This window comes from Helianthus annuus, chromosome 4, assembly GCF_002127325.2.
Source record: "Helianthus annuus cultivar XRQ/B chromosome 4, HanXRQr2.0-SUNRISE, whole genome shotgun sequence".
NCBI lineage: Eukaryota > Viridiplantae > Streptophyta > Magnoliopsida > Asterales > Asteraceae > Helianthus > Helianthus annuus.
This window is the reverse complement of record NC_035436.2, coordinates 62,456,317-62,468,215: the sequence shown is the minus strand read 5'-3', so window position 1 is coordinate 62,468,215 and position 11,899 is coordinate 62,456,317. Positions and strand designations below refer to the sequence as shown.

Below are 11,899 nucleotides of genomic sequence, written 5' to 3'. Positions count from 1 at the left end.
GACGTCATCCTGGTTGTTTTACAGGCACTGATTAATCAACTTTGATGGTGATTAAACCTTACTCTGTTTTTCAACAAAACGAACAAACTATCAGTATCAACGATTGTGAGCTGAACTATTTATATCAAAATGATTGTTAAATCAAATTTGATTGTCCGAGCTCTGATACCAATTGTTAGGATTGATTATGCTTTACGTTTGATTTAAGATGAAAGAAGAATGAGAAATGCAGCAGAATATAAATGATAACAAACTTTGCACACAATCAAACAGGAGAATTGCTTTCAATCATACAAGTTTTACATTGAACCGAATGCTTGAATTTATTACAAGATTCAATTACAATTGCAAGTATGAAACAAACTCCCCCTCAGCCTGAGCTCACATTGATTTGTTCGTGCAGGAGAAAGATGGTGAAGAGCTAATAGAACAGTACAGAGCACTGTTCTATTTATAGGCACAGAAAAACCACTGGGGCATCTTTTCTGACGTCACCATGATAATGACATCTAACCTCCTAACAAACTCTAACTACTGCCCTTATTACAACTACTGATAGTAAACAACTGACTACAATATATTACAAAGATAATAAACTAAACTACTGATTCTTCATTCCACTGCTTGATCTTCAGCTGTGCTCTTATTCTTCAGCAGTACTTGAGACAAGGCAGTTGTTAGAGTCATCAGCACTTTGGTCTTCATCAGTCCTTTGTAGTCACCAGTAGTTAGGAAAGGCAGTAGTTGTGTCCATCAGTTGTTAGAGCCATTATCAAAGGGAGAGACTTGAATACATATCATTTGCTTATTCTGGATCCACTGCCCTGATCCAGTTTTGGCTTTAATTATCTGTTCCCCTGATAGGGTTCAATCCCAACAGCGTATCCACCACGCTTCAGGCACAATCGCTTCTGCCACGTACTCGGTGTCATGTTTCATGTCGCAAAACACACTCATCATCATTATCATAGTTTCACATAGATTTCAATAGATTCAATAGATTCCCATAGACTTCAATAGATTTCCATAGACTCAATAGATTTCAATGGATTCAATAGATTTCAATAGATTCAATAGATTTCCATAGATTCTCATAGATTAGTGTTAACAGTCCACAAACAACGAAATCCCACATGGCACGTGCTACGAAAGTTCAGCAACATGACAGAAGCACTTATATATAGGAAGTACCAGCGGCGTATCCACCATGCTTTAATCATGCCACGTCCGTCTCGTCCTCGGTGTCATACTTCGTTAACCACAACATTAGAATTTACAACAAGATCTCCACATAGATTGACCAAATAGATTCAACAACATAGATTAACTCAAATAGATTTCACAACTTTAACCCGAGTCTACAAAACTACGGACTTTACTTAGCGCGTGGTACGAAGGTTCGGTAACATGCCAGAAACACTTATATATAGGAAGTACCAGCGGCGTATCCACCATGCTTTGGACATGCCACTTCCGCCTCGTCTTCGGTGCTAGGCTACGTTTCGTATTTTTGTTTCTCAAAACGACGCATACATAGATTACACATAGATTTCGCTATTAGATTACACATAGGTTTCACATAGATTACACAAATAGTTCTTCCATAGCTTTAGAATTCAACAACATCATCACTGATCTGCAGACACTAAGTTTCGCATGGCACTTGGTACGAAAGTTGGTAACATGTCGGAAACACTTATATATAGGAAGTACCAGCGGCGTATCCACCATGCTTTGGACACGTCACTTTTCCCTCGTATTCCATGCCATGTTACATCTAGTGCCTTACAACCACAATAACAAATAGATTTCACCGGATAGATTAACATCATAGATAAGCTTCTTAAATTTAGTTTGATCTTGAGAGATTAGAATTAATGTTTTATATTGCGGACATGCGTGCGATTTGTGTAAAAAGTCTCAAAATAAATGAAGAATCAAGATAAACGAAGAATCAGGATACAACCACACGTAAAATCAAGATAACATAAAAGACAAGCTCATAAAACATAGGATTGTTCTGGGTAGAGGAATGGTTGACTTACCAAAGTGAATCGAACCCCTTTCGAATTGAGGCAACGCGTCTTGACTTACTTAGACAAATACGTCATCGATGTTAGGCCTACGATATTCGTCCTTTTGGTCATTTCACGTTCCTAATTAAATGGAAATTTCGAGACTTTGGCGAGACATAAAAGCATCAAGGAGTGGGACTAGTTATCAAGGTCTGATTTCACCTCTAACTTGACAACATCGTACCCCAATAGTGTTGGTACTAATCCGCAAACAAGACCTACTAGAATAATATGGAGATTTTCCATCAAGGTTCGGATGTCACTCCTGACTTGAGGGCAAATCTCGTGCAAAATACAAACACTGATTAACAGTGTCTTCAGAGTATCAAGTGTATATTGTGTCAGCCGTAGGAAAGGCATGTAAGTTTAACAGGAAAATGTGCTGCTAGGAAGCAGGTATGGTAGAATGCATAAGTCGTAAACAACAGATAAGAATCAAGATTCCTAGAACTATAGACTAGGGCAAGTATTCCTACTTATCCTAATTCCCTATAGTTATGGCTCTGATACCAATCTGTCACACCCCAACCGATGGCGGAAACAGCGGGGTGCGAGCACTAAGCTTCAGATTGCTCACGAGATTCCATAACACTAATAATTTCAATATAGATTAAATACATTTCATGCAAAATTGTCTAACAAACATCAATCCATCACTACAAAACATTAAATCATTAACATAGTTTCAAGTTTCTAGATTAACTAGATGTAGTTTCTAGGCTTCATCCTAGCTTGTTTCACGGATCCTAGCATTCTGTCAGCCTGCAACATGTATTAAAATAGAGTCAGTACAAAATGTACTGGCGAGTATACAAGTTTGAGTAATAGCATAACAGTTTAAAACAACTCATATCCATATGTAAATGTAACAAAATAGTTTCAGCCATGCTAGTGTTCGCAGTCCAACAAGTGATAGCCCAAGTATCCCGATGCTTTGTTGTTTTCCCAAGTCTCAAGGAAAACTAGAATCCTCCTAACAATACCCCCGAGAATAATGGGGAGGTGCATCTCCTATAGCGCTACTATTGTTAAGGCGGAACTACACACCCTGGATTAAACGTCCAAATAGTTAAAATAGAATACAAGAATCACAAGTTTCACATACACATAGGATAGAATTTAGTTTTCAAAAGTCTCAAGTATCGTAGTTTAATAGAATACATGTTACATCCCAAAGTCTAAAACAAAAAGGGATCGAGTATACTCACAGTGATTTCTTAACAGATTAACTGTTATTGGATCAAAGGGAGCTCTTTAGAGTTAACCTGATTAGATTACAACAGATAAGAGTGGGCAAAACAATGAGATTGCGTAAAATGTCGAGTCAGTCACTGGATAGGATGGCAGTTCGATTGGATGGCTATCCGATCGGATTGCCATTCGATTGATGTGGCTGTTGTAAGTGAGAGACGGATTGCCATTCGATCGGATGTCGGATGGCCATTCGATTGAATGGTCGTTCGATTCAAGTTTCTGAAAAAGTTTCTAAGTGTTGAAAGACTTCAAAAGGCTTGCCACCTGATCGGATGGCAGTTCGATCGGATGGCTATCCGATCAAGTTGTCGTTCGAGAATCAAGAATTCAAAGTTTCAAAGTGTTAGGGGTTTAGAGGCAAGTGTCACTTGATCGGATGGCTGTCTGATCGGATGGCTATCCGATCGGATTTCCACTCGATCAGGTTGTCCTTGTCTCGTTCCTAAACTTGTAAAGTTTCTAAGTTTCTGTTTAAACAACGACGACATAGTACGCATTGAGACAACGGTAAACACATCGGTGTACAACCGATCTGATCGGATGGGAATCACCCCAGTCCGTTCAGTCGTCTGTCCATGACGATGCTTATGTCAGAATCCGTACTCCGGTCGTCTTCTCTTGTAACAATCCCTTTCCAAGCCGACTCTAGACTAATAATCAAGTCTACAGTCCGTTTAGGTCCGGATCTCACCGTTTTAGGTAGAAGTTTAAGAAAAAGATGAAGATAAACATAGGTTTTAGCTTGAAAAGTTTAGATCTAGCATAGATTTAGTGTAAAACGCATGAAATTCCTTAGATCTGAGCTATATCTTGACTAGAATGACATCACACAACAGTTTGGTACAAACCGCCATGATGACATCACCTTCAAGAGCTCAAATCCTAGAGATTAAGTGAGATTTCAAGGGAGAATCTGGTAGAGAATGATGTGTAGATCAAAGATATACAAGAATCTAGTGTAAAACGTACCGAAATCGCCGAGAAATGGAAGAAAATAGGAGTGCGTGCGTCTGGTCGAGTGAGGCTGTCACATCAGTGAGAATGGTGATGTGACAGGTCTATTTATAGTGTGGAAGGAGAGTTAAGGCGGTGTCCACTCGGATCGGATGGCAGCTCGATCAAGTGGCCCTCCGATCGGATGGCTATCCGATCGGATGGTCATCCGATTGGATTGCCACTCGGTCAATCCCATCTTTTCCGTTTTAACCATCTTGATTCGTTTTGCGAGTTAGCTTAAGCGTTGCGTATTATTGGGTAATAGTATAACTAAATTATAGCATTAACACAAAATTTTTCATAGTTTTCTTAGTTTTCGCCAGTGACAAGACTTTAGTCCCTCGTTCAACCAAGTCTCAAGTTTCACGAGCCTCAAGAGTCAAGAGTCTAGTCTTCCAAGTATCAAGTATTAAGTGTCAAGAATCAAGCATCAAGTATCTAGTTTAAGTATCAAGTCTCATGGTATTAAGTATCAAGAATCTAGATTTAGACATTACAAGAATCTAGTATATAGCATAAGATTCACCAAGTATCAAAGTATCAATGACCACATAGTTTAGGGACTAAAATTGACAATATCTAAAAGTCTAGGGATGCAGGTGTTACATTAATAAATGATGATAAGATATGGTAAAAAAGCTAACTTGGTTAATGATTTGTATATTAAATGGTTATACATGAGTGATGCTTGTTTTAGTGTTAAATAAATAAAGAACTTGGCTGGATTAATGTTCATATGATGATGGTTTTGTAAAAATGATTCGAATGATGATGTTTCAAATCTATGTGTGATGTAGATAAACTAGAATTTCCGTATAATCTTGAAATGTTGATGAAATAGAAATTTAAGATCTATGTTGACGATTGTTGATATGAAATGGATCCAGTTGTTGTTGAAAGATAGGGAAGATGATTGCTAGGATGATGTATTTGATCTGAATGATGATAAACTGTTTAAATCGAATTATGGACAGCCTACGTATGCTTGATGAGATGATGTTAAATATGATATTAGAATGAAAGGTTTATAAAAATCAGTGTTTTGATTGAATGAGTCTAAGATGTTTACTGTTAGGATAGATTGGTGCCATGCCTTCATGAATATTATCTTTGTCTTATCTATGTTAATCCAAAAATCCATGACTTGATATGTTCTGAATGATTCCGCACACTCGGGAATGCACGACACGGACTGCATGATGTACAATGCAGCTCCGCACACTGAGTGTGCCAGGTGAGTCGCACACTGGCTAAGTGTACCATATGGGAAGCACAACGTACAACAGGATACTGCATGTCGCATATTGGTTGTTCGCACATTGGTTGTTCACACACTCCAGTTGTACAACTACTGATGCATAAAGTACAAGTCACTCAATGCATGATCGCACACTGCCTAGTGACCGCACACTAGGCAGTGGGCCGCACACTCCCCTTTTGGGCCAACTAACTCATTGGGCCGCACACCTTTAATGGACTGACATGTTAACTAGACTACACACTGGACCACACACTCTCTGTTATGTCGCACACTCATATTTATTGGACTGCATGATACTCGGACCACACCCTAGTATTGGGCCATTATTTAATTGGGCTGCACACTATATACTGATTGTATGCTAATTCATTTGTTGGGCTGTTATACGAATGCCATGATGATGTGTCTTACTTGTAAGAGTTACGTGCATAAATACGTGAATACTCGCATACGAATCTGATTAAATTCGGTAACCATAGTAGGAGGTGATTGACCAAAGTCGTTTTAACAAGTAAATTACATGCCGAGCATACCAAGGTGAGTTCACACACTTTATTAAAAAGCATGCGTTCCCGGTGGTTGGGAAATGGAAAAAAAAAACACCTTCCCTGGTTTGGGATTGCTTTAACGGTACAAACAACACTTTCCCTGCTTTGGGATTGCTTACTATCCCTGGTTTGGAATACGGTTAATTACTATTTATATTAGATGCAACAAGTGTACTACACAAAACTCTGTCACGAAGTCCCCACTTCTATATTGATTAGTCGCTGGGGCCTGGCGAACGAGTTATTAGTTGATAGCACTATTTAGGTTTCACCAACCTCACACTGTGCCTGGAGAGGATCGATCGTGAACTAATAGACCTTGGCAAACCATCAATGATGATAGACATTGACAAATGGAGCAACAACGAAACATGAGGTCGTTAAGTATTCGGTATTACGCAGTTTAGTAGCTTACATATGGGGTTGCTCCCCATGGCATGATATAAATGAGTAACTTAACAACAAACACAAGTTTTACGGAATTAAAACTGGACAACTCATGAACTCGCCAACTTTATGTTGATACCCTATTGCATGCTTTGAAGGTACTCAGTGATAGCAGAAGCTTGCAGCTTGGGAGTGTAGTGGGCATGCTAACCCGTGTTGGGTCTTTCTATGATAGCTATGAACTTTAAACTTTTATTCGAACTGTTTGACTTATGCTTCCGCTGTTATTCTTAAACGTAGATTTAACGCTTAAGACTTTGGACTTGGACTTTACTAGTTATTAATCGTATTGGTTTTGATAAAACTGTTTTTATTATTATGATTGTTTAATATGATTGGTAGCTTGATCTTGGTCAGTCACACGCCTCGCGGTAGTACTCCGCATGTGGAAATTGGGGGTGTGACAAACCCAATCAACCAAACTATTTGGTTTAACAAATAACAATTAGCAAATGTGGTTCCCAAAAAAACGACACTTCCATGGATTCAAACTCGTGACCACCGGGTTACAAGGCATGCATCTAAGCCATTGCACCAAATGCACGTTTGTGTTATTTATCTGTTTCCATATGTTTATATACAAAAAGTGGATTTAAAAAATAAATTAGTGGATGCCAAGTGGCATCCATCGATCGGTTAACCACCCACTTAACCAATCAGAATGAACCACTATTATTAAAATATCATATTATATATAGTATAGTATGGTATAGTATGGTATAGTATGGTATAGTGTGGTATAGTATGGTATATCATGGTATAGTATGGTATAGCATGGTATAGTATGGTATAGCATGGTATAGTATGGTATAGTATGGATGGGATTCGGCTACAAAGTCTATTTTTCCTACAAAGTGTACAAAATCATAAAACACCATACTTTTAGCCGTAAAACACAATCAAAACCCACAAATAACATAGCGGGGATCACTTAAACACAATATCCAAACCCTAACAGTCCATAAAAACTTCAAACACACCATCGTAGAACTATGAATATAAAACACAACATGATAATCAACATAAAACACACTAATGTTAGCCATTCAATAATCAAAGTCTTATCCTCCAAAACACAACACAAAACCCACAAATATGACGTTTTAGTAATCTTCACTTTGTTATTTGTGAGTTTTGAGTGTGTTTTATGGTTTAACATTATGGTGTTTTGTGACTTTTTACACTTTGTAGGAAAAATGGACTTTGTAGCCAACTCCCACCCTAGTATAGAGATATTGTTGTTGAGACTCAAACAGGTGAACTTAAAAGAATTTGTGAGTTGCATCCATCATATCTCGCACTACAGTATCCGATTTTGTATCCGTACGGAGATGATGGCTACAGAATTGATATCCCTCATAGAGGTGTTGTTGATGTTGTTAATAAGACACGTCCAAATTGTACTATGAGAGAGTTCTTTGCGTATCGTATCCAGGATCGGATAAATCAGTTTTCATTAATCCTTAATTCTAAGAGGCTATTCCAACAATTCTTGGTTGACGCATATACTATGATAGAGAGCGAGAGACTTAGGTACATACGATATCAACAAAAAGATCTTAGGTCCGACACATATGAAAGCCTCCGTAAATTAAGAAGTAAAGGTCAAGATGATATATCTAAAGCGGGAAAACGTATATTTTTGCCGTCCTCTTTTACTGGTGGAGCGCGATATATGATGCAAAACTATTTAGACGCTATGGCTCTGTGTAAATGCTTTGGTTATCCAGATTTTTTATAACCATAACATGCAATCCCAAATGGCCAGAAGTTCAACGGTTTCTCAAAGACACCAATCTTAGTCCGGAAGATAGGCCTGATATCCTATCTAGATTGTTCAAAATAAAACTGGATTCAATCTGCAAAGATTTAAAAAAGAATCATCTATTAGGCAAAGCTTCAGCAGGTAATGTTAAAAAAATAATTTTTAAATTATTATTCATCATCAAACCTAACACTTTGTTTTTTTTTTCTGTAGTTGTTTACACTATCGAGTTCCAAAAACGTGGTTTGCCTCATGCCCATTTATGCTTATTCATGGAACCTGAATTCAAATTACCTACTGTGGACCATGTTGATTCATTTATATCTGCAGAAATTCCAAACAGAAATGAAGATCTAGAATTATTCATGCTGGTGAAAGAGTATATGATACATGGTCCATGTGGTAATGCTAGGTTGAGCTCTCCATGTATGGTAGATAGGAAGTGTTCAAAAGGCTTTCCCAAAAAGTTTCAAGATCATACAACACTAGATTCAAACGGGTTTCCATTATACAGAAGGAGAAACAATGGTGCTTCTGTTGTGAAAAATAAAATTAACCTTGATAACAGGAGTGTGGTTCCGTACAACAAAAAATTATTGAAAAGATATCAAGCTCATATCAACGTTGAATGGTGCAATCAAGCCGCCTCGATAAAATATCTGTTTAAATACATTAATAAAGGTCCTGATAGAGCCACTATACCTGTTGTGCATGGTGATAATCAACCAAAAGAGCAACCACAAGACGAGATCAAAGAGTATTACGATTGCCGGTATATATCAGCTTGCGAAGCATCTTGGAGGATATTTGCTAATGAAGAACATTATAGAAGACCTTCTGTTATGAGGCTTCCATTCCATCTACCTGGCCAACAACCTGTTGTTTTCGGCCCTGACGAGGATATTAACTCTGTTCTAAACAAACCGTCAGTTAAATCTTCAATGTTTCTATCATGGATGGAACGTAATAAAGACCCAAATGACCTGTTGGCCCGTACACTTACATACGTTCAGTTCCCTATTTTTTATGTATGGAAGCTTGACAAGCGAGTATGGGAACCAAGAAAAGGGAAAAATCAATTGGTAGGATTCATTCCGTATCTCCGTCTGTAGGTGAAGCTTATTTTTTGAGAATTATTCTTAACAAGGTTAGAGGACCAACATCGTTTGACGACATTAAAACAGTTAATGGTAAAGTTTACGATACATACAGAGATGCTTGCTACGCACTTGGTCTTTTAGATGATGATTCAAAGTATGTGGAGGCAATAAAAGAAGCAAATTTAACTGGAAGCGCTTCATACATTCGGAATTTATTTTCTATGATGTTGTTATTCAGTAGTCTTTCTAGACCTGAGGTTTTTTGGGAAAGTTCGTGGAGATACATGGCGGACGATTTTGTTTACAGACTAGCAAAATACCATCGATTTACAGGTACCTTTACACCGACTTTTATTACTTATGTTTTTGGAAAAAATGATCTGATGTTTTCATTATTATTTAAGTTAATTTATCTTAATATGATGAAATGGTTTCCCTATTCATAACATGATGTGTTTTTCTTTATTATTGCGTAGCGTTATCAATTCCAGATCACCAACTGAAGAACTATGTTTTGTGCGAAATTGAAAAGTTTTTATTGCGAAATAATTCTTCGTTGCGAAGATTTGAATCAATGCCATATCCGGATATGTCGTCTTCAGGTATTTCAGATTATCGTTTGATATACGAGGAGCAGGCCTATGATACAACATACCTTGGAAATCTGTACGATAGTCAATTGACAATGTTAACTGACGAACAACGCTCTGTTTTTGAAGAGATTATGGCAGCAGTAAACAGTGATAACGGTTGGATTTTTTTCCTTTATGGGTATGGTGGAACAGGTAAAACATTTCTATGGAAGACATTGTCCACTACAATTAGATCAAGAGGTCAAATCGTGTTAAATGTGGCTTCAAGTGGAATTGCATCGTTGTTGTTAGATGGTGGCAGGACTGCACATTCCAGGTTTAGCATACCGTTGAATCTTATTGAAGATTCGGTATGTAATATAAAACCAGAAAGTGATCTGTCTAAATTACTTCATGAGACTAAATTGATAATTTGGGATGAAGCACCTATGGTACACAAACATGCATTTGAAGCGCTCGATAGAACAATGAATGACGTTTTCAACATTGACACATCTCTCAATTCAGAAATCCGTTTGGAGGTAAGGTTATTGTTTTTGGTGGCGATTTTAGACAAATATTACCTGTTGTTCCAAATGGTGGGAGACAAGGTGTTAATGCCTCCTTATGTTCGTCTTATCTGTGGAGTAAATGTAAATTGCTAAGACTAACAAGAAATATGAGGTTAACGGTTGGAACATCTACAGCTGATGTTGATGAAATAAATACTTTTGGCAAATGGCTTTTGGATTTGGGTGAGGGTAACGTTGGTGGTCCAAATGATGGAGAAGCAACTATTGAAATACCATAAGATCTTTTGATTACTGATGCATCTGATCCAATTGCAAGGTTAATTGATTTTGTTTATCCATCAATCTTGGAAAACGTAGACGCCCATAACTATTTCAGTGACCGGGCTATACTTGCACCTAAAAATGATGTTGTTCATGAGATTAATGACAGGTTGCTAGCAATGTTTCCTAGTGAAGAAAAAGAATATCTTAGCTCTGACAGTCTTTGTCCGTCTGAAGATGTAAATTCTACACAACAAAGACTTTACTCTCCGGATGTACTCAATGGTCTTAAAATATCAGGCCTACCAAATCATAGGTTAGTCCTTAAAGTTGGTGTTGCATTGATGTTATTAAGAAATATTGATCAACGGAATGGATTGTGCAACGGTACAAGGCTACAAGTAAAAAAGCTGCACAACCGTGTAATAGAAGCGGAGATAATATCTGGTTCAAATATTGGTACTTGCACATATATTCCTCGATTAAACTTGATACCTTCTGATAAAAAGATTCCTTTTGCTTTTCAAAGGTGGCAATTTCCACTGGCCGTATGTTTTGCAATGACGATCAACAAAAGTCAAGGCCAGTCTCTTTCAAGAGTTGGTTTGTACCTCAAACAACCGGTCTTCTCTCATGGTCAATTGTATGTTGCCTTATCAAGGGTGAAAACAAGAAATGGGGTCAAAATACTCATATTTGACAACAACGGAAAACCTACAGATAAAACAACTAATGTGGTGTATAAAGAGATTTTCAACGAGTTGTGATATCTACATATTGATGGTTAATAAAAAGTTTTTACATGATCCGTTTAAAGAGGTCTATATATTCATAACATTTTATGTAAACAACGATGATTAAGCCATATTATCTTTAATCAACCCGTGTAATACACGGGTCCTTAGGCTAGTTGTCTTTATATAAATAAAGGAAACTAGCTTATGGGTTTTTGTTGATTATTAATGGAACCTTATGATTTATTTTTTGACAAGAAAAAAAAAAGAGAAAAAAAGTGATGAAAACTAGAAAAATCATCTTGGCAATTAACTCCATAGAATTTAAAAAGGAATGCTATCTAATTTTTTTA

At 37.4% G+C, this 11,899-nt stretch overlaps 1 protein-coding gene across 1 annotated transcript; it reads left to right on the top strand.

Annotated features, from left to right (window-relative positions):
• Positions 1-8,618: 8,618 nt before the first annotated feature.
• Positions 8,619-11,579, top strand: LOC110933499. Its single transcript, XM_022176718.1, has 5 exons — positions 8,619-9,339; positions 9,459-9,779; positions 9,923-10,565; positions 10,685-10,779; positions 10,909-11,579. Exons 1-5 carry the CDS (start codon positions 8,619-8,621, stop codon positions 11,577-11,579), a joined length of 2,451 nt encoding a protein of 816 aa, XP_022032410.1.
• Positions 11,580-11,899: the final 320 nt, after the last annotated feature.